Source organism: Ornithorhynchus anatinus, chromosome 8 (genome assembly GCF_004115215.2).
Source record: "Ornithorhynchus anatinus isolate Pmale09 chromosome 8, mOrnAna1.pri.v4, whole genome shotgun sequence".
Lineage (NCBI taxonomy): Eukaryota > Metazoa > Chordata > Mammalia > Monotremata > Ornithorhynchidae > Ornithorhynchus > Ornithorhynchus anatinus.
The window spans coordinates 28,052,231-28,075,559 of NC_041735.1; the positions used below are offsets into that span (position 1 = coordinate 28,052,231).

Consider the following 23,329-nt stretch of genomic DNA (forward strand, 5'->3'; position numbering starts at 1 on the left):
TCCCAGGCTTGTCCTTTCCCCACTAGGCCACAATGCTTCCCTGTAGTGTTTCGATTTAGATTCTTTTTCAGCAAGAGTCTTGCTCTTAACAGTTGACCCAGAAAGGTATTTGTAATGGCAAAATGTTTGAGGTATTTTTTTCCTTTTTGAATTTTATGCCATCTAGCAAAAAAATTATTTTTCTCCTCAAATATGGGGGATTGCAGCTAGCAAACTAGTTCTGCAGTCATATCAAAATATTTTTTTCACCTATTGTAGGCTGTATATGTAGCACATAGCCAATAGAAAACAATGCCAGTATAGGATTTTGTTTCATTAGCTCAATTGTCTTAATAATGTATTGTCTCTGTGTCTGTAATTAGGTGATGACTCATACTTTCCTTCAGAATGTTTAGGAAATGTAACTTTAATTGTTACAGGGGTTGGATTCAGCTTTGGCATCGATATCCTTTTCAGCTGAAAAAAATCAGTTTTAATGGAGTTGGGTTTTTCAGAAGATACAACGAGCTAGATTCCCTCCTGTTTTGAAAGGCAAAGAAGTTCAGCAATTTAGGATTGCATGAGACAAAGGAGTTTAAAACGCTGGCTTTACAATTCTAGTTTACCCACACAGCCTCATGTTCTGGAACTTAGTGCTTTTCGAAATAGAGCTTAAATATTGCCAAAATTCGCCATTTGCTCCTTTGTACGTCTTCCTGTCGACAGCTGACTGAGTTTTTTGTATTCACCTTTCAGAAGTGGCGATCGATTTATTGAAGAGAAGACTCTGCTATTGGCGGTTCGCTCATTCGTGTTTTTTTCCCAGTTAAGTGCTTGGCTGAGTGTCTCCCATGGTGCTATTCCGCGCAATATTCTGTATAGGTAAGTTCAGAGACTGAAAAGGACAGTATTTACTCCAAGTCCAAACCGACTGCTTCTGGAGTCCATCCTAGTTTGCAGTAACTCATGTGTCAGCGTCTGTGCTATTTAATAATAGTAATAATAATAATAATGATGATGGCATTTGTTAAGCGCTTACTATGTGCAAAGCACTGTTCTAAGCCCCTTAGTAAGTGTTTACTGTGTATATAGCTAAGGAAATTAAAAATATTATCTCTGTCCTCAGAGAACCTACAGTCAAGTGGGGTAGACAATAACTTGAATCGACAAATGTGTCATGAAAGCACAATCAATCAGTTGTATTTCTTGAGCGCTTAGTGTGTGGAGAGCACAGTACTAAGCGCTTAGTACAAGTGGGTAGAAGTAGGTAAGCGCTTAGTCAAGGGCTAAGTATAAGCCAATTAATAACGTGCCTATGTGACTACTGGGATGGCCTGACTGGGCTTAGCACAGTCTCTATACGCTAAGTGGTCAATAAAAACCATTTGTTTGGATTTGGAGATTGATACTTTTTTTTAAAAAAGGCAATTTATAAAAGGCAACCTTTTCACTCTCTATCACTACCATTGTTTTCATTTTTGTGGTATTTTTTAAGCGCTTATTGTATACCAAGCGCTGTACTAAGCACCGGTGTAGATGGGGAAGCAGCCTGGCATAGCGGATAGAGCAAGGGGCTGGGAGTCAGAAGGTCATGGGTTCTAATCCCAACTCGGCCACTTGTCTGCTGCCTTGGGCTTTGGTCTTGGGCAAGTCAGTGCTCGGCTTATAGTAAGCGCTTAACAAATGCCATCATTATTACTATTATTATTATTATTCTCTGTGCCTCAGTTAGCTCATCTGTAAAATGGAGATTAAGACTGTGAGTCACAAGCAGGACAGGGACCGTGTCCAGCCCAATATACTTGTATCTACATCAGTGCTTAGAACAATGCCTGGCACATAGTGAGCACTTAACAAATACCACAAATATTATTATTACAGTTATTATTATACAAGATAATCAGATATCACATGGGACTCAAATCTAAGTAGGAAGGGCGTAGTAGATAAAGCACGGGCCTGGGAGTCAGAAGGACCTGGGTCCTAATCCTGGCTCCGGCACTTGTCTACTCTGTGAGATCTTGGATAAGTCACTTCACTTCTCTGTGCCTCAGTTCCTTCATCTGTAAAATGGGGATTAAGACTGTGAGCCCCATGTGGGACAGGGACTGTGTCCAACCTGATTAACTTGTATCTACCCCAGAGCTTAGAAAAGGGTGTGGCACATAGTAAGCGCTTAACAAGTACCATAATTATTATTATTATTATTTTTATTATTGATTGGGAGGTAGGATAAAATTATTTGCTCAAGCAGTGTGGGTGCCCTCAAACCAAGAAGTGGAACAGAGTATTGGACTTTCTCAAATGCTTAGTTCAGTGCTCTGCACACAATAAGCACTTAGCAATTGCCATAGATTGATGAATTGTAGGTTTCACTGGAGTTGGAGTAGGTCTAAGAGAATTTCCAGGTAAACTTAACCATATCTGAAAAGGGAGTGTTTTGCAGTTGGTAGTCCTGGGCTATGGAATCCAGGGGATGGCTTGGACAATTTCGCTCCTGAGCTTTAGCTCCACCTGGGCGACACCTCTGCTTCCCTCGCTCCAGGATTTAATGTCAACCCCACTGTCCGGTTGGGTTAAATGTCAACCCCACTGTCCAGTTGGGTTAGTGCCATAGTTAGAGGTTCAGAACAAGGAGTATATTCTTTCCCATTCATGGCGCTACTGGCCCGATACTTTCCTTCATCTTGTTTTGCCGGATTTCAGTCCCAAACCTCTGCCTAAGCAAAACGGTGCCTACCTGATTTTCCTTCTGTCTTTCCCTCGACTCCCGTGCCCTGCTTTAATTTCCTGCTCTGTTGGTGTCTGTGGTAGTAGATATGGGGAAGCAGTGGGAGAGGGTCCACTCGAATAGCATCCTCGTATTATCTGAGTCGAGAGTATTTACTGGCGTCTGCTGGGCAGATTACAGTCCTGAGCCCTTAGTGAGCATACGACAGTAGAAGCTACGATCCTTTCCCTGGCGGAGCTTATATCTCATGAGGGAATGTCTTCTGCAAGGGCAGAATCACCAACGGGGCCAGCCAAGTCGGGTGCACGCGGGGGCCCGATCCCAGCCATAAAGAAGCAGGCCAGAGTGGGTCCCAAGAAGCCTGGACCTCTGGGTTCAAGGGCACGGAGTAGGTGCCCTAAACGGTGGAGAGTTTAGATCGTTCCGGGGACCGTGAATCCCAGCGATGATGGTGAAATACAAGTGCTGGGGGAAATACAAGCTAATCAGTTGGACACAGTCTGTGTCCCACATGGGTCGCACGGCATTAATTTCCATTTTACAGATGAGGTAACTGAGGCACAGAGAAGTGAAGCGATTCACCCGAGGTCACACAGCTGATAAGTGGAGGGGCCGGGATTAGAATTTAGTGTTCTATCCACTAAGCCATGCTGCAGGGCCAGTGCCCTGAAGTACTTCTTTCTCCTCACTCCCTCTCCCCACGTTCACTAACGTTAGGAAAGGGGAAAAGGGAGCTCAATGTGAAATTCTACTTTGGAGTCTGCCTGGCATTTGCACCCTCCCTTCCCGTGCATGCCCCCTTATTAACCGGATTTATTGAGTGCTTACTGTGTGCAAAGTACTGTACTAAGAGGTTGGGGGGGGCACACTAAAATATCAAACACATTCCCTGCCCACAACGAGCTTATGGCTCATTTGACCAGATAGCCCCCGTTAGGAGGGACGGTACACATTTTGCCCCTCCTCTGCTGACTCCTTCCCATCCCGGCCATCCAACAGCCTTTTGGCCGGACTTGCAAAAGTTGGGATTTCAGCAGAAGCAGGGAACAGCAACAGCTAGAGCAGATGAGGAAAGAGGCAGCGGTCGATAAAACCCTCCCACTGCCACTCGTTCCAGAAATTTCTACTCTCCACTGGCCCTTCAAGGGTCCAGGGGGAACTTGGGGAATCCAGCCTGCCGTGGATGTCCGTGTTGGTGAGGGTTTGTTTGTGGGTCTATATGTTGTCCCCATGTGTATGTGTGTGTATGTGCGTGCCTCTGACTCCCCCCTTTTCTCTCTGTCTCCTCCTTCATTCCCTCCACCCTTGACCCGTTGTCCCCAGTCTGGCCTGCTTGACTCCCTTTTAGCCCCAGAAAATGCGGTTGCTTTATTTTTGCCAGTCAGTCATATTCAATGGGTGCTTACTATGTGCTGAGCATTGTACTAAGAGCTCGGGAGAGTACACTATAACAATACGACAGGCTGAAGCAGAAGGCAGCCGCTTTTGCGGTTCATCCCAATCCCTTCCTCACATATAAACTCCCTTTATTCATTCGGCCAAATTTATTGAGCGCTTACTGTATGCAAAGCACTGTACTGAGTGCTAAAGGTGGGAGAGACTTGTCTGAGAGTAGCAGATGTGACCACTCCCTTCCTTGAAATGCCCCTCACTGCCCTGTGCTTAGTCTGGGTACTGTGAGTCACTGTTTCATAAACTCACAGAAGGTAGAGGAATTCATTCATTCACTCAGTCGTATTTATTGAGCGCTTACTGTGTGCGGAGCACTGTACTAATAATAATGGCATTATTTGTTGAGCGTTTACTGTGTGAAAAGTACAGTTCGGCAATAGAGAGAGACAATCCCTGCCCACACCGGGCTTACGGTCTAGAAGCAGGGAGGCAGTCATCTAAACAAGTAAATGGAAATTCACGGGCAGGGGTCTTGTCTTCCCGCTCTGTCGTATTATAGTCCCAAACGGTCAGCGCAGTGCTCTACCTACAGAAAGTGCTCGATAAATACCATCGATCGATCGATTCGATTGTCCAACTGGTCCAAAATAACATGAACCTCTAATTCCACTCCCCAAAGGCTGAATATACCTGGTCTTTCTTGTTGCAGGGTCAGCGCTGCTGATGTGGACCTGCAATGGAATTTTTCCCAGACTCCAACTGAGCATGTATTTCCCGTTCCCAACGTCTCTCACAATGTGGCCTTGAAAGTCAGTGTCCAGTCCTTGCCTAGACAATCTAACTACCCAGTTTTGAACTGTAGTATTCACACAAACTTGGGCTTTTATGAAAAGAGGATTCAAGAACGTGACTATCAGACTCTTCAGCACTGTGATTCCAATGAAGTAGAGCAATGCAGTGTCCCCAGCCCCCAGCGTCTGTGGAGCAAGCAAACTTGGACCATAGTCCCCGAAGGCTTGTTACACGCCCGAAAACCCCTAACCCCAGAATTCACCACAACTATCAAGAATTTCAAACTTTATCCAGCTTCTGGCCACGGATCTGACTCGGGATCCTCACCGCCCAGGCTTCACTGTTTTAGCGCCAGCGGAGACGCGAAACCACCGGACTCGTCCGTGAGAACGTTAAAATCATTTTCGCTGGTGGATCCCCATGGTTCTAGTAACCACGCTTCCCGACAGTCCCGAGGAGAGGCTAACCCCTTAATAGGCTCTCTCCTTCAGGAACGCCAGGACGTGATTGCTAGGATTGCACAGCACCTGATTCATTGTGACCCAACTCATGTTCCGGGCCGTTCGTTCGGGGGGCAGGACTCCAGCACGGTCCACGCGAAAATCTTCCGGACTTCATATGAAAACGAAAACTTACTGAAGAGAAGCAAGGAGAACCCTCCGATTCCTTTGGTCGGTTCAGAGTTCACTTCCTCAGAAGACTCCAGTGCGGGCAAGGCCAGGACACGACCCGACGGGCCACTGATCGACGCCTTCATTTCCAGCAGCCGTCCTCCTCATCAGTCAGCTGCTGAGACTAACCCTCTGATCGGCTCTTTACTTCAGGAACGACAAGAAGTTATTGCCAGGATCGCGCAGCACCTGATTCATTGCGACCCATCCGCATCACACATCACCGGGCGGCCCTTCAATGGGCACGACCCGAAGGTTTTTCGGAGTCCATACGAAGGCGAAAACCTGGGGAAGAAAAGCCAGGATGCCAACTCGGAGTTCACCTCTTCAGAAAACAACAGCGAAACGAAAAACAAGACGGCTGCCGAGGACCCTCTCGGTTCTTTAAAATGTAACGGTGGATTGAAGTCCTCCCCAAAACCCCAAGCGAGAAGAAATCTTCATTCAGCAAGAGCCAGTGAAGTTGTCCAAAGCACATTTCAGCAGACTCCGAGTAAAGCTTCCCCGTTACCGACTTGCTCGAATACATCTCGTAGCAGAGAAAACAAATCGGAGTCGCCGGACAGATTGGAAGCAACTCTTCCTGGCTGTACGTTTATAGGCCAGGACATCAGTAATGGACTCGCCAAGCAGCATTCGATTTGCAACAGCTTTGATGAGCAGATTTGCACACGTAAACTTAGGGAGAGAACAGTCGAAACTGAGAAGAGGAATCTGGAGCCTTCGACTAATCTCCATCTAGAGAGCTCCAATAAACTTGAAGGTTCAAAGAGAGCTACTGGGATGCAGATATCCGACCCTTTGCAGAAACGGGAGCTTAAGTGCTTAAATAAAGACTCCAAGAAACCAAAACCATTGGAGCAAAATGGCCAACTTGTTAGTATAGAAAATTATGCAAATAAAGACAATGACGGCTTGAAATGCAAAAATAAGCCAGACAAATTACAGACCGAGCATGATGAGAACAAAGCCCCAGCCGATCAAGAATGTCAAAACTGTAGTCAGAGAAAGCCTTTAGAAGATCGTTTGGCCAAGTGCGAGCGACTAAAAAACACAGACATCCTGGTAAGTAGCAACTGGATTTCAGATTTGCCTGTTTCCTTGGAAGCAGCTGCCCATCCTTCCATTCGCGTGTTACGGTCCTTTCTGAGCCTTCTCTCCTGGTTTCTGTCACTCTGTCATTTTGGCTGTGACCCCGATTTTTAGGCCATATGTGCTTTGGTATCATCATCACCACCAGTGGTATTTATTGAGTGCTTACTATGTGCAGACCTCTGTACTGAGCACTCGGGAGAATGCTATGCAAGGAGCTCCCTGCCCACAACGAACATTCATTCTAGATGGCAATGTTTCTCCCTTGTTTCTGCAACCTAGGCGAGCCTAGTTGTAGTGGGAAAGAACTTGATACTCCTTTCTACGCCAGACGTGAATCCCAAGGGAATGTCTGTTTTCTGATGTGTGTATTCAAGACATTTGAAGGATTACCTGCATTTTTAAGTGCGGTGCTCAGGGACCTTCATTCTGCGTAAAGTTACGGTGCTCACCTGTAAGTCCAACTACTTCTCCACTATTTCACAAGTCAGACGGTGAGCCTCGTGTGGGACAGGGACTGTGTCCAACCTGATTAACTGGTATGTCCCCTCAGTGCTTTGAACAGTGCTTCACACATAGCAAGTGCTTAGCAAGGCACCATAATCATAGTAACTTTCCATTTTATGGATTATCCAAGCCCTCTACTTGTTCTCTCCCGCCTGCCTTTAGACTTCTCACTGTTCATTAGTACCTCCGCCAGAGGCCGGGAGAAGAAGTGACCCGCAAATTACTCCATTTTGTTACTTATTAGCAGCTCCACTAAGAGATTTTTAACGGAAAGGATGTTGACGCTTTGGGTTAAAACTAATCCTCTTCATTATCTGGGCTTTTGGTATCCATGCTATTCCTGTCATCTAAAACGGTGGCTTTTTGAGAATTGATTGCATCCTGTTAGATTAAGCCCAGATTTCCTTCTCAATGGAGGTATCAGAAAGCACTGCTTTTTTATTGCTTTCATCCTAAATTGGATGATCCCTGAGTGGGGAAAAAAAAGCGCAGTGGAGCTCTCTGATCAGTTTTGAAAAAGTGACTTCTAATAACTGGGTTTTTTTAAACCTTTCTATGGGATAATCCCATATTGGTTTCTGGGGCCTGGTCTGGGTTTTGGGGATTCCAGCACCTGCAAAAGGACCAGTGCTTCCGTGTGCATTTTTGGAATGTTCCCACCATTAGCCTGTGTCAGTTCTCACTTTCATCTGTGGGAGTGAACTGTCCCCCTTGAAGGAACATTTAACTTTTTTTTCCACTCAGTGTCGTCCATCCTCAGGGCTGCGGGCCACACACAGCTTCCCGACTGTTGCACCCCTAATTTGGATATCCCCTTTCTTTCCCTCGGCCATTCCCAGCTTTCCACCAGGAAAGGAAAAGGGAGAGGAGCAACTTTGTCAGATTCCCTCCATCACTCACGGCCCATCTGGTACTGTTTTTAAGGAGGTGCTTGGGCCATCTAAATTCGGTTCCAGAAGCCTCAAGGAGGGTGAGCGTGAACATGGGGAGGGATTTGGGAACTGGAATAGCTGCTCCCAAAGTACCACTGCTTCCTTTGTTGGAGAATTTCCAGGCTGGGAGTGAACATTCTTCCCCACTACATTCTTCCTCTGCCCTCGTTCCCTGATTCAGGACTGACAGCTGGCAAGAAGCAAGGGGTAGGAGAGGAGAGTGTCTCGTCCTCTTTCGCTCCCCATCACGGTATGGCCCATCAGTCTGCAGAAATGTCATCACCCAGCTCTGGTTGATGTCTTTTTCTCCTACGAACACCTCAAAAGCGAGCCCTGACTGTTTAAGGATGCTTTATGTTTTAGGGCATGGAAATTTCTGATTTCCTCCAAATGATATGCTCTAGTAACAACTTTCTAAAACCTATGCTCAGGATGTAACATGTCAAAGAAGAGGCAGTGGTGCCGCATTAGGTTGTATCTGATTATATCCGTCAAACCTTGTATTTTCATAAATCAGTCAACTAAGTACATAGTGGAAAATAAGACGTTAGTCATTTGAGGTGTCCATAATGTAATTTTTCATTGGCAATGCATCAGGAGATTTAGGACTATATTTAGTACGTCTCTTAAAAAATCACGGTTTCTGAATGGATTGGTTTTATGTTTGGATAGTAAAAAATAGGAAAATATTTTTCAGCTCTGATAAGGAATGAATGTAGAAGCTAAGGTATTTGAGCACTCAGGATTTGAAAGCACTGCTTTCAAACATGCTCATGTCTCCACTGTCCTAAAAAAACACTCCCTTGATCCCATGACTCCTTGCAAGGATCACCCCATCTCCCTCCTATCATTCCTTTCCAAACTCCCTGAGTGAGTTGTCTACTGCTGCTGTCTCCACTCCCTCTCTTCCAATTCTCTCCTTGACCCCTTCCCATCTGACTTCCGCCCCTATAGCTCCACAGAAACCCCCCTCTCAGAAGTCGCCAATGCTCTCCTTCTTGCCAAATCCAACAGCCTCTACTCCATCTTAATCCTCCTTAACCTCTCAGCTGCCTTCAGCACTGTCTAGCACCCCTTTTTCCTGATCACACTATCCAACCTTGGCTTCAATGACACTGTCCTCTCCTGGTTCTCCTCCTATCTCTCTGGCCTCTTGTTCTCAGTCTCTTTTATGGGTTCTTTCTCTGTCTTTCACTCCCTAACTGTGAGAATCCCTCAAGACTCATATCTGGATCCTCTTCTATTCTCCAACTTCACCCATTCCCTTGGAGAATGAATTTGCTCTCACAGCTTCAACTACCATCTCTAGGCGAGTGATTCCCAAATCTGTATGTCCAGCCTCATCTTTCTCCTTCTCTGTTGTCTCACATTCCCTCCTGCCTTCAGGACATCTCTACTTGGATGTCCTGCTCAAACTTCACATGTCCAAAACAGAACTCCTCATCTTCTCACCCAAACCCTGTCCGTCCCCTGACTACCCCATCACTGTAGACAGCACCACCATCTACTGTCTCAAAAGCCTGCGTAACCTTGGCATTATCTTTGACTAATCTCTCGTATTCAAACCACACATTCAATCTCCAAATCCTATCTGTTAACCCTTCACGACATTGCTAAAATCCACCCTTTTCTCTCCATCCAAACTGCTGGCATGTTAATCCAAGCACTTCTCCTATCCCTCCTTGATTACCGTATCAGCCTCCTTGCTGACCTCCCTGCCTCCTGTCTCTCCCCACTCCAGTTCCTACTTTATTCTGCTGCCTGGATCATTATGGGAAGCAACGTGGCTTAGTGGAAAAATCCCGGGCTTGGGAGTCAGAGGACGTGGGTTCTAATCCCGGCTCTGCCACCTGTCTGTTGTGTGACCTTGGGCAAGCCACTTAATTTGTCTGTGCCTCAGTTACCTCGCCTGCAAAACGGGGATGAAGACTGCGAGCCTCACGTGGGCCAACCCAATTACCTTGTATCTACCCCAGCCCTTTGAACAGTGCTTGGCCCATAATAAGTGCTTAACAAATGTCATCATTATTATTATTGTTATTTTCTACAAAACCATTCAGTCCATGTTTCCCACTCCTCAAGTAACCTCTAGTATGTAGTGTATCACACATACACTCCTTACCATTAGTTTGGAGGAACTCCATCCCCTTGCCCCCTCCTACCTCACCTCGCTACTCTCCTACTACAACCCAGCCCACACATTTCACTCCTCTAATGCCAACCTACTCACTGTACCTCGATCTCGTCTATCTTGCCGCCACCCTCTTGCCCACATCCTGCCTCTGACGTAGTATGTCCTCCCTCTTCGTATCCAACAGACCGCCACTCTCCTTACCTTCAAAACCTTATTAAAATCACATCTCCTCCAAGAGATCTTCCCCAACTGAGCCTTCATTTCCTCATCTCCCACTCTCTTCTGTGTCACCTTTTCCCTTGAATCTGCATGCTTTATTTACCCCTCCCTCAACCTCAGGGCATCTTTATTCATGTCCCTAATTTATATTAATGTCTGTCTCCCCCTCTAGACCGTAAGATCGTTGTGGGCAGGGAACACGTCCACCGACTCTGTTGTATTTTACTCTCCCAAGCACGTGGTACAGTGCTCTGCACTCAGTTAACGTTCAATAACTATGGTCGATTGATTTGATTGAAGGATCATGTGAAGTATTTCTATTTAAAAGTAGAATTTTTTTCTGGCAGAGAACAATACCACTGAAACATTCAAGCGTGTGGCGGAAACACAATTTTCGTTCCTTGGATGGGACCTCAACCAAGGCCTTCCATCCTCGGACTGGATTGCCTCTACTTTCAAGTCCTGTAAGTTCTGTTGACTTTTAACCTGTTATCTGGAGATGGGTCAAATAGCTCCAAGTATTTTTAAATAATTTGTTCAAAGTAAAAATAAAAAGTCAAAGTAACAAAGTAAATACCAGCAGTAGCTGAATGTGGAGAATTTGTACCTATTAGCAAAGATTCCTGTAGTCTGTTTTTACAGTCTTATATAGTCAATTGAGGTTGAATGTTTCCAATGTTAAGGATTATTCCATTCTGGAAAGTAGGTAATTTTGCCATTTTTATAATTAGCTCAAGCTTATTTAGAATAAGAGGCAAAAGGCCTCATTATATATTATCCAAAAGTGCAGATGACTGATAGAAATCACAAATTAGACATCAGATCATAGCCCTGAGTAAAATTCCACCTCAATTGTTAGTTAAATTATATGCATTTGCAAATGTAGAAATTAACACACTGGAATTATTTCAACGTCTGAACATAGAAAACCTTTCAGTTACCGTAGAGTAAAAGATCAAATAGACAAATAGGCAAGAAGAGTCTTGTACTACTGTAGATGGTTGGAAAATTTCCCACCACTTTAGTGTGTTGAGATGATTGATCCATGGTTCAGCATCAGCACTTATATATGCGTATTCTTGTACACCACAATTAAAATTATTTTATCCCACAGTTACAGTTCCTGGCAACATTGTAAGCTCATTATAGTCAAGGAATATGTTTGCTAATTCTGTTGTATTGCCCTCTCCTAAGCACTAAGTACAATGTTCTGCACATAGTAAGCGCTCAGTACATACTGTTGATTGATTGTGCGGTCATATAATGTTTTCACAGTCAGTTAGACCAGTCAAGTTTTCCCCATCGTGGTTACTTCTGGAGGAACGTGGTTCTGAGTTCTTAATTCAAGGTTTTTTGTTTTGGTATTTAAGTGCTTACTATATGGTAGGCACTGTACTAAGCACTGGGGTAGATACAAACTAATCAAGTTTGACACAGTCCACGTCCCTCATGCGGTTCACAGTATTAATCCCCATTTTACAGATGAGGCAACAGAGACCCAGAAGAGGTAAGTGACTTGCCCAAGGTCACACCGCAGACAAGTGGCAGAGCCAGGATTAGAACCCAGGTCCTTCTGACTCCCAGGCCTGTGCTCGTTCCACTAGGCCAGGCTGCTTCCCAGAACTGAGTTCTGCCTTTCTCCTCTCTACTTCCCTTTCATAGTGGAAAGCCTCAAAAAGATGGAGACCTTTTTAAAACCTGTTCCTTCTCTTCATTTGAAATGGGAGCATGTCATTTGATTGGTTTTGCCAGGGAAAGCTGGGATTTGACATTACTGGCCTCGGTCCATCAGTAGTATTTATTGAGTCCCTTTGGGCAGAGCACTGAACTAAACTTTTGAGAAAGTACAATAGAGTTAAAAGTCCTGATCCCCACCTTGAGGGAGTTTACAATCTAAAGAGGAAGATAGAAGATAAAATACAAATAGGAGGAATTGCTCAAATTATAGAGTGTATAATTATATATTTATCTATATGAATATATAATAATAATAATGTTGGTATTTGTTAAGCGCTTACTATGTGCCGAGCACTGTTCTAAGCGCTGGGGTAGACATAGGGGAATCAGGTTGTCCCACGTGGGGCTCACAGTCTTAATCCCCATTTTACAGATGAGGGAACTGAGGCACAGAGAAGTTAAGTGACTTGCCCACAGTCACACAGCCGACAAGTGGCAGAGCTGGGATTCGAACTCATGAGCCCTGACTCCAAAGCCCGTGCTCTTTCCACTGAGCCACGCTGCTTCTCTAATATATGTGTGTGTCTATAAACATAAAATGTGACTAGAAGTTGTGAGTGTAAAGTTGCTGAGATAATAGTAAGGAGGGTGTGAAGTGGGAGAAAAATTTTCTTTCCATGTTCATTGTTTGTCAGGGTTTTTCCAGGACCTTAAAATGTCTTCTCATCATCAGTTATCGAACATTTACTGTGTGCAGAGCACCATACTAAGTGCTTGGGAGAGTACAGTACAATTCTGAGTATTATCCTTGTGTTTGGTATTGAAACGTCTTAATGTTCATAAAATATTGAGAGGGAAAACATATTGAAGATATGTGAAGCCCTTTTAATTTAGAACTTCAGATGAAAGTCATATATACACACATATATATCTAAAAAGTTTTAGCTTTTATTGATTTTTGCTATTTTTTAATATCATAAATGACTTTTTGTTCCAAGGTTCCTCAGAGAAAAATGCAGTCAGGTTGCTTTGATCTGGATTCATCTTTACTACAGTTAAAAAACTTATCTTCCAGAAGGTAAGCATTTTTGGTATTTACCAGAACATTTGTTGATGTATGCAACTGGAAACACTTCTTGCCCACTGACAGATTCCAACCTTGCTCCCTACACCCACGAAGCTCTTCTGTGTATGGAACTGTTCTGTGAAGGGCAGGGGGGAGGGAGAATCTGATTGATTATATTCTTTCATAAGATATTATTCAATCAGTAATTCTACTGGTCAGGGAGGACTTTTGTTTTAATTTGCTAATTCTGTGGTGCTTCTTATATGTTTCAACAGTGGCTTTCAAACATTATCAGAATATGCCAGGGTACTTAAATTGCACTCCTTAAATGTGCTGCCTGTTTGAGAGTGTTGATGTTGTCATTCCTTGAACATTTTTTTTAGTAGTCTTTCATAGGCTCAGTCTTTCAAATGTATTCTGTAATACCTTGTCAACCTATTTTGTCATCTGGGCTTGTAATCAAGACGAGAATTTTAGCTTTTTCATATTTAAGATTAGCGATTTGGGGTTCATGTAACATCTAGAACCAAGCTCAAACCGATTTTCAGAGTCTCTGGAGAGGTTCATAAAGGGTTTTTTTTTCAGAATTACAGAGACTATTGCTGCTGAAATCTGAGTTCCTGTTTGATGGAGGTGAACTAGAAACTTTTGACAGTGTGGTATTTCTGTCCAGAAACCTCCATTTGTTTTAAAAAGAAAAAACAACAAAAAACCCCTGCTTCAAACATTTGATACCATAAATTTTAAGTTTAAGTGATTGTAATGGATCCAATGTTTATATGATCCCTTTATTATTCAAAAGACCTTTTTTCATAACCCATGAACCCATAGCCATTGTGGTGTATAGCTTAAATAATAATAACAATAATGATGGTATTTGTTAAGCGCTTACTATGTGCCAAGCATTGTTCTAAGCTCTTGGGTAGATACAATCAGGTTGTCCCACATGGGGCTCACAGTCTTAATCCCCATTTTACAAGTGAGGTAACTGAGGCACAGAGAAGTGAAGTGACTTGCCCAAAGTCACACAGCTGACAAGTGGTGGAGCCGGGATTAGAACCCATGACCTCCGACTCCCAAGCCTGTGCTCTTTCCACTAAGCCATGCTGCTTTACAAAAGCTTACAGCGCCCGGTATTCCAAGGCGGTGTCCCATCCAAGTATGACCCCCTGGGCGTCCGAGATCAGATGGGATTGAGCGCGTTGACGGTGGCATGGCCGTTGAATAGTCTCTGTAAGTGTAGGTTTTATTTTTGACCGTGAACTAAAGCCATATGGACTTAAGAAAGAGTAAAAGATGGTCTTTCCCAGAATATCTAAACTCCTTGAGCAGCATTCGAGACCAAAATGGCCAGTTCTTGCCTCCTCTCTCAGAAGATGTGGGTCCGTGATATTGTCACTGTATAATAATAATAATAATTTGTTATGTGCAGAGCACTGTTCTAAGCGCTGGGGTAGACACAGGGGAATCAGGTTGTCCCACGTGGGGCTCACAGTCTTAATCCCCATTTTACAGATGAGGTAACTGAGGCACTGAGAAGTTAAGTGACTTGCCCACAGTCACACAGCTGACAAGTGGCAGAGCTGGGATTTGAACTCATGACCTCTGAGTCCAAAGCCCGTGCTCTTTCCCCTGAGCCACGCAGGAAGCTTTGCTATAGTAGAGTTGATACTTGGGAGAGCCCAGCATGTCCTTGCTTGTTGCTAAAGACACACAGAACTAATTGGACCTTGTACATTTGTGTGACAAATAATGAATTGTGTTAAGTTTTCCGACACTGTTTAAAAGTCATTGAATGTACTTGAAATCTTGTGGTACAAGTTCTTAAAAATTCTGCTGCAATGATAACACTGAAATTATTTTAAAATTTGGATAATGATATTTCGTTCAACGACTAAAGAGAAATAATGAATAGCTATTTAGAATGATTTGCCACTTGGATTAACTTTTTAATTAACTTTGGATTAACTTTTTTATTTTACTAGTCCACAACCGTGTGCGAAGATAGAAGATGACTCAGACATCCATGGAAAACCATGTCTGAGCTCTAGTGCTCCACCTGTAACAAGTCTTAGTCTTCTAGGAAATTTTGAGGTACGGTGCACATTTCCAGAGTTGTAGCTTTTTTTTTCTGATTTGTATATTATTTTGAGATTTCTGTATCGTTGGTTTGTGGGACTAGTTCACCATTCACACTGGATTTTCGACGCTGTGCCGGGTACGAGATTAAATTGGGCAAAAAATGAGATTTGCTCTGACTTCCATTTCAGAACCTGCAGTTTCTCTTAGGATCCTAGTATTAGCATTACGAAAAGTACATTCCCTCATGAGTCTATTGATGTCATACTGTTTGTACTGCACGATAGGACAAAAAAAGAATTCTGGTAAAGTTCTGGCCTCATAATTAATTAGTCTCCTTGCTCTCCACTTGCCCTGGGTCTACTGGCCCAGGCTAAACCAATCCAGGGGACACAAAAATCACTAAATTTTTATCTCCTTCTTTACTGCATTTTCCAACTTCCCATGGCCCAGGTAATATGAAGTTTAGGATTAGAATTAGAATGTTTTTAAGTGCTTGGGTCATGGTGGATTGTTATTCCTTCATGTTTTTAGGAAACCAAACTGGGCACAGTGCGCTGCTTATAGTAAGCACTCAATAAAAATCATTGGTTGATTGAATATTTTCAAAGGTAAAAGGAGTGAGCTCCTAAGAGTTCCAGGAGTTTGTAGCGGGCTTTTCATTCTACAGGATCTCAGAGCACTTCAGAGAGAAACTGAAATGTTAAACAGATTGTACCCAGAGATAATTTCATTCTCCAGCAAAAATACAGCCATAATACTAATAATAATTATGGTATTTGTTAAACATTTACTGTGTGCCAAACAGTTTTAAGCGCTGGGATAGATAGAAGGTAATCAGGTTGTCCCACGTGGGGCTCACAGTCTTAATACCCATTTTACAGATAAGGTAACTGAGGCACAGAGCAGTTAAGTGGCTTGCCCAAGGTCACAAAGCAGACAAGCGGTTATTGCTATTGTTCTTGTCTGTCCATCTCCTCCGATTAGACTGTAAGCCCGTCAAAGGGCAGGGACTGTATCTGTTACCGATTTGTACATTCCAAGCGCTTAGTACAGTGCTCTGCACATAGTAAGCGCTCAATAAATACTATTGAATGAGAGCTGGGATTCGAACCCTCGTGCTCTTTCCACGAAGCCATGCTGCTTCATAAATGAGCCGTATTTATTATACACGGTAATTGTTGAACAGCAGGCAGGCACTCTTCCCAGGACTTTGGGACAGGAATTAGAGAATGTTTTACCCCAGGATATCCCTCCAAAGTAGCTTGGAGGTTGGAGTTGGTCGAAGTTAATTAGTTCTCAAGAATATAGCATCCCAATTTAAAAATCAGATCATCGGTCCATTGATCGTACTTATTGAACACCGTGTACAGAGTGCTGTACTAAGCACTTGAGAGAGTATAAGACACACTATCTGCTCTCAAGGAGCTTCCCGGTGGCCACAAAATTAATAACAGAGAGGAAGAAAGAGATAATGGAGAGCTAGGTGTGTGTTTGAGTAGAAGAGTACATACATCTCCAAGTTCAAAAGGGCAGAAGTGATTTGTAATGAGTTGGGAATTCATAAGTGCTGAAATGCTAGATGGGAGAGAATGATTTGGGAAGCAGAAAACAGCCCAAGCAGGGTTGGGAAGGCTTTGAGAGAAAGGAGGCCTCTGGCTAGTAGCACCCTTCCCTCCTCCAGGGGATGCTCCTTGGAATTTGTTCTCTTTTTGGTAGAAGAGATGCGGGAATTTTGGCCATTCTTTTGTCCAGGCTCTTCTTTCCCCATTCCAACTCTGATCTAAGAGATCACCCCTAAAACCTCCTTGTCACTGGATTTTATCCCATCTACTAGAGCATCCGTTTCCAGGAGCACCTTGTAGGTGGAAGCAGATCCGCCCAGCAATGATTTGTTGGATGACCCGTGAGCTTTTGTCACTCTTTCCAGATATAATATGTTGCATTCTCCTGAAAAAGGCATCCCATGTAACTAATTTGCCATCTGCCAATGTCTAGAGAAGCAGCGTGGCTCAGTGGAAAGAGCCCAGGCTTGGGAATCAGAGGTCATGGGTTCGAATCCCGGCTCTTCATTCATTCATTCAATAGTATTTATTGAGCGCTTACTATGTGCAGAGCACTGTACTAAGCGCTTGGAATGAACAAGTCGGCAACAGATAGAGACAGTCCCTGCCGTTTGACGGGCTTACGGTCTAATCGGGGGAGACGGGCAGACGAGAACGATGGTGATAAATAGAGTCAAGGGGAAGAACATCTCGTAAAAACAATGGCAACTAAGTAGAATCAAGGCGATGTACATCTCATTAACAAAATAAATAGGGTAATGAAAATCTATACAGTTGAGCGGACGAGTACAGTGCTGAGGGGATGAGAAGGGAGAGGGGGAGGAACAGAGGGAAATGGGGGTAAAAGAGGGTTAAGCTGCGGAGAGGTGAAGGGGGGGTAGTAGAGGGAGAAGAGGAGCTCAGTCTGGGAAGGCCTCTTGGAGGAGGTGAGTTTTAAGTAGGGTTTTGAAGAGGGGAAGAGAATCAGTTTGGCGGAGGTGAGGAGGGAGGGCGTTCCGGGTCCGCGGGAGGACGTGGCCCGGGGGTCGACGGCCGGACGGGCGAGACCGAGGGACGGTGAGGAGGTGGGCAGCGGAGGAGCGGAGCGTGCGGGGTGGGCGGTAGAAAGAGAGAAGGGAGGAGAGGTAGGAAGGGGCGAGGTGATGTAGAGCCTTGAAGCCTAGAGTGAGGAGTTTTTGTTTGGAGCGGAGGTTGATAGGCAACCACCGGAGGTGTTTAAGAAGGGGAGTGACATGCCCAGATCATTTCTGCAGGAAGATGAGCCTGCCACTTGTCATCTGGGTGACCGTGGGCAAGTCACTTCACTTCTCTGTGCCTCAGTTACCTCACCTGTAAAATGGGGATGAAGACTGTGAGCCTAACGTGGGACAACCTGATGACCCTGTAAATCTCCCCCAGCGCTTAGAACAGTGTTCTGCACATAGTAAGCGCTTAACAAATACCAACATGATTATTATTATTATTATTTCTCATGTTTCTCCGAAGTTATTTCTCAGACACTGCGCTTCTGAAACAGATAGCGCAAGGTAATAGCGGCAATGGGTCGAGAATAATGGGTCTGGTGAGGCTTGAGAAGGGACAGATGTGGTCGAGGGTGGGAGAAATGAGCATAGAAAATCATGACTGAGTCATGGGGAGAAATCAGGAAGCCCTAGGGGAGGTTGACCTCTAGACCATGAGCTCGTTGTGGGCAGGGAATGTGTCTGTAATATTGTACTTTACCAAGCGCTCAGTACAATGCTCTGCACACTAAGTGCTCAATAAATCCGATTGAATACTACAGCATCATAGTAACGTTGACCTGAACCTGGGCGTGGAAATGATTTTCGGTCATAAGTTTTCTGCAAGCAACAGGAGTGAGATCTCTTATACTACATTTGTATAACTCTCTTCTTAAAATATAATCAGGGTTTATATCACTGTGGATCACAGCATAAGTGACAAGTATACTCTGTTATATTTGGGATTGTACCCTTGAGAACTTGAATTCAGATTCCTAATTAGGTCAATAGGAAAGTCGAGATCAGTGGTCTTAGCCATAGTCATTGGTTTGTGCAATTCATAAGTCAACTTTACAAATGGTAAAATGAGGCACAGATCGATAGAGTAGTTTGTCTTCCCAACAGACATGACATCTGTGTGTATGTCAATGTTTCAAGAACAGTATACTTGTTAGAACTTGGGAATTTATAATAAAGCTACCCACATGATGGCTGACTCAAATTATAAATTCACTACAGATGCACAAGAAAGGAGATAGCATAACTATTCAGTTATGGCAGATATATGTTAAAAAAAGTTCAGAGAGTAATGAGAATAGAAATTCATAGAATTAATAAAAAAATTCAAAGAAATAGAAATTCTCATTGTATATTTTAAAAATACAATAACCTGTTTTTTTTAATTATTACCTTTGGCCAAGTAGCTGTAAAAATTAGCATTTCACTACACTGTACAAAGTTGTATTATATCATGTACTCCACCTATTTTTTGTAGATAAATAAGAAACGGGTGTCATCATTGTAAGGGGATAAAGTAATCTTGACTTGCTGCCCTTTTTTTTTTAATCTTGCAGGAGTCTGTCTTGAACTATCGTTTAGATCCTTTAGGTATTGTCGATGGCTTTACGGCTGAGGTGGGGGCAAGTGGAGTTTTCTGCCCCACTCATATGACACTTCCCGTTGAAGTGTCCTTCTACAGCGTTTCCGATGATAATGCCCCATCTCCCTACATGGCAAGTACATTTTTACTCCTTTTTTGGTTGCTTTTTCCTCCAAAATCAAATGTATTTGAAATTTTGAGGAAGCCAATGGTTTCTATCCCTGGGGGCACCACGTGATAATGGAATATGATTTTCCCTAAGAGCAAAAAGAAAGCAGAGTATAGCCTGTACTACCCTATCTTGGAATATTATCCGCAGTCGGCCTTTGAACTAAGTCCACTAGTGTATATTTTCTACATAATTGAAAACCGATCCTGTTGACATGGTTTGTATTTAGGACTTCGTGCAGCTATACGGCACAAAACAGCTATTTTTCCCAGCCAGAAGAGAGCCTGAATGTTTTTATTTGGCCTGTGCATTCAAATGCCAAAGCGAAGCAGCATGGCCTGGTGGACAGAGTGCGGGCCTGGGAGTCTGAGGACCTGGGATCTAATCCCAGCTTTGCCACTTGCCTGCTGGGTGACCTTGGGCAAATCACTTAACTTCTCTGTGCCTCGTTTCCCTCATCTGCAAAATGGGGATTGGATAGCTGCTCTCCTTCCTGTTTAGACTGTGAATCCCACGTGGGAGCTCATTATCTTATATCTGCCCCAGCACCTAATACAGTGCTTGGCATATAGTAAGCACTTAGATGCCACAGTTATTTTACTTGCTGGGTACAGATTCAGAACGCTCCTCTGGGCAAATCAGCGAAGCCCTTGATGTCATGTAATCTAGAATGATGTCGCGTCATTTAGGAACCGCTGCTGCGGCAGAATACTGTCAAAACCAATGCATTTGAAATTGTATCTTTTGCCTCTGTTTTCATTTACTCCTCAACCCTCCTGCTTTTTTCGTTTATGGCTTAAATTTGAAGAGTTGTCTTTTCAGAAACTCATGAGCTATGGATAGAGTGGCTGGCCCTAAGTTTGCTGCTCCGGAATCGGCCTAATTACTTTCTTCCGGTTTGACCTCTGGTACAGGGTATTTTCAGGGCAGTCTGAGCTCTCGATAAGTTCACCGAGAGGGCCGAGTGTTTCGAAGGGGTATCTTCAAGGACCGAGTCGTAGCTCTCATAGCAGTAAAACTTTCAAAACCGAGTTATCTGCGATGAGATCGTAGTTCAACCAGTATGTGGATGCATTTTCAAGACGAAGGTTGAGAAAATAGAATACGGTATTTAAAGCAATGAGATGAAGTATGGAACCACCTGCCATTTTCACTTATTGGGAATAGAGGCCAGGAGAGGACAGGGTAGGTGGGAGCACCTTTCTCCATTTTTAAAGAAATATATCTAAATCTTATTTGTGTCCAATGAAAAGAAGCGATCTTCATGCATGCCTCGAACTTCTTTAGTTCGTATTACTAAAAGTGGATGGCATGGGTAATTGAAACAAGCTGTTATTGTTTTTTGTCATGAGCTTTTAAATGGTCACATGATACTACAGGCACGAGTCCTCTTCCATCTGTATTTTCTTGATTTATCCCCTAGATGCCAACTCCTCGGGGGCGATGGAGAACAAGGGTCCTTGCGGCTTTTTGAGCTGGACACCCAGCCTCCCTCCCCCCGGGGCTCTCCAGCCAGGGCAGAAAAGGGCCAAACTGGTGGCTTTCTGGCCTGTCAGCTCTTCGAAGCAGGCCCCATCCCAGTCTCTTCTCCAATTCTGCCCCTGCCCACCCACCCCCTCAACCCCATTTCAACCTCAAATTCACAGTTAGAATTGGCCTGCCTGTGTACATACCATTTTATGGCAGGTGATGCCCCTATTCAGCAAAGAAACCCTTTGACAGCCCTGATGGAGATTTGCCATGAGCTGGCAAAGTCTTTTCAGTCAGGCCGCACTTATACTCATACAAAGGACAGCTGGAGTCTCCCTAATCTGACTTGCACCTGGATGACCACTCTTATCCTACTGGTGACATTTTGAAAGCATTCTTTGGGCCTTAGAACTATAGTTATCCTAAGCGTCCCCAGGTTCTGCAGATCCATACCTCTCAGAACAGACACCCAGCTTCTGTCTGTCTGAGCCAGAAACCTGGCTGAGGGGAAGCAGCGTGGCCTAATGGAAAGAGCACGGGCCTGGGAGTCAGAGGACCTGGGTTCTAATCCGGGCTCCACCACTTGTCTACTGTGTGACCTCGGGCAAGTCCCGTCACGTCTCTGGGCCTCAGTTGCTTCATCTATAAAATGGGGATTACGACTGTGAGCCACTGTGGGACATGGACTGTGTCCAGCCCGATTAGCTTGTATCTACCCCAGCGCCTGGCACAAAGTAAGCGCTTGACAAATATCATTTAAAAAAGCAAAAACCTTTCAGGAGCCAACCCTGACAGCTGGGCAAAATCAACTTCATCCTTAATCAGTGGTAGCTGTTGAGGGCTTACTATGTGCAGAGCACTGTTCTAAGCGATTGGGAGAGTCCAATACGACAGAATTAACAGACATGTTCCCTGCCCTTAATGAGCCTAATATGTCCATTCTAACGAATGCGCTATAAACAGAATGAGAGCAGAGCTGTTTGCTGGACCTCCCACTTCCTTGCCTTTCCCGACCGGTTTAGTTTTGGGACCCCGGTAGGTCTCTTTGACCTTCCCCTGTATCTGGCTGGAGGCCCCCAGAGCCGTCACATCTCGTATCCTTTGAATCAAAGAACGAAACGATTTCTATTCTGAGCATAGGAGCCTTTGAAGTTCAATGTACGTACAGCACATAATCATAATGTTCATCTGGACAGGCACAACTTGAAACTCGAGTAGTTACGGGTCTGAAATGTTCTGGTATTGGTCATATACAACGCTCTTTACTAAATCTGTCTTTCTCATTTCAAGGGTGTGATCACTTTAGAGTCCCTTGGTAAAAGGGGTTATCGAGTACCTCCTTCAGGAACGATACAAGTGGTATGTGTTTTATAGCCTACAATTGCAATAATAATTCTCTCACATACATGTAGAACTTAGCACTTGCTCCCGCTTCTCCTGCTGCGGCAACCACTTTGGTAAGTAACAGAGGGACTGCAGCTCTGTTGGGAGCTTTCCTGCTTTGCCACACAAATGGCCAGTTTTGGACCTCAGTGAAAGGAAAGCATGAATAAAATAAGCACGGTGAATCATTAAGGTAGACGATTACGTGGAGAACGTTGTTTCGACTGAGCGGTCCTGCCTTTCAGAATAAGAAAAGTTCACCGGATCTAATTTAGGGACTAATTGGCAAGAGGGCCCCAAATCATCTTTTCTGGGAAGGCAGAAAAGATTTCCTTAAAAAGAACTCAATTGACGTGATCCCCACTGATCTCTACCCCGATCCTAGCAGACCAAGGAATGGCATTCCGCTTGGCGTGTTCACTCGCTCTTCTTACCCTCCAAAGACAAACAGACCGATATACAGATATACCAAGGCGATTGCCTGGGCTAAGGAGGGCTTTTTCATCCCTGCCCCGCCTTGTTGCTTGCTTATTCGGTTCTGCCCTGGTCCTGGGAGTGAGGGCCTGGGGCCAACCAGGCAGTGCCCCCGCCCAGCCCACCTCATCCGAAGCCCAGCCACTCCTCGAGGATGCCGTCCCAGGGCCAAACAAAAAAACAAAAGAACCAGGTCTGCGTCAGGTTGGGCTCAGAGCAGCTGCCGGCTCTCACACCGCCAGTCTGGCCGCCGATTGGACCCGCTTCCCAGATGGGCCCCGGAATCGACCTAGCGTCTCCAGCCCAGAGACAGCTTGGTTCCGGGCCTGGATTCCCAAGTCTCAGGTACAACCCTGGATCCCTGGAGCTGGGACAAAAAGGAGCAGCCTCCGGGGA

General features: G+C 44.4%; 1 protein-coding gene across 7 annotated transcripts in view; it reads left to right on the plus strand.

Annotated features, from left to right (window-relative positions):
• FAM214A (family with sequence similarity 214 member A) overlaps positions 1-23,329 on the plus strand; it is a 95,834-nt gene that overhangs the window by 65,520 nt on the left and 6,985 nt on the right. For all 7 annotated transcript variants that reach the window (XM_029070078.2, XM_029070081.2, XM_029070079.2 and 4 more), the window contains 7 exons: positions 736-861; positions 4,812-6,630; positions 10,797-10,913; positions 13,125-13,204; positions 15,178-15,286; positions 19,412-19,570; positions 22,367-22,435. In XM_029070078.2, the coding sequence (XP_028925911.1) occupies positions 736-861; positions 4,812-6,630; positions 10,797-10,913; positions 13,125-13,204; positions 15,178-15,286; positions 19,412-19,570; positions 22,367-22,435 (2,479 nt within the window). The remainder of the gene's footprint in view (positions 1-735; positions 862-4,811; positions 6,631-10,796; positions 10,914-13,124; positions 13,205-15,177; positions 15,287-19,411; positions 19,571-22,366; positions 22,436-23,329) is intronic.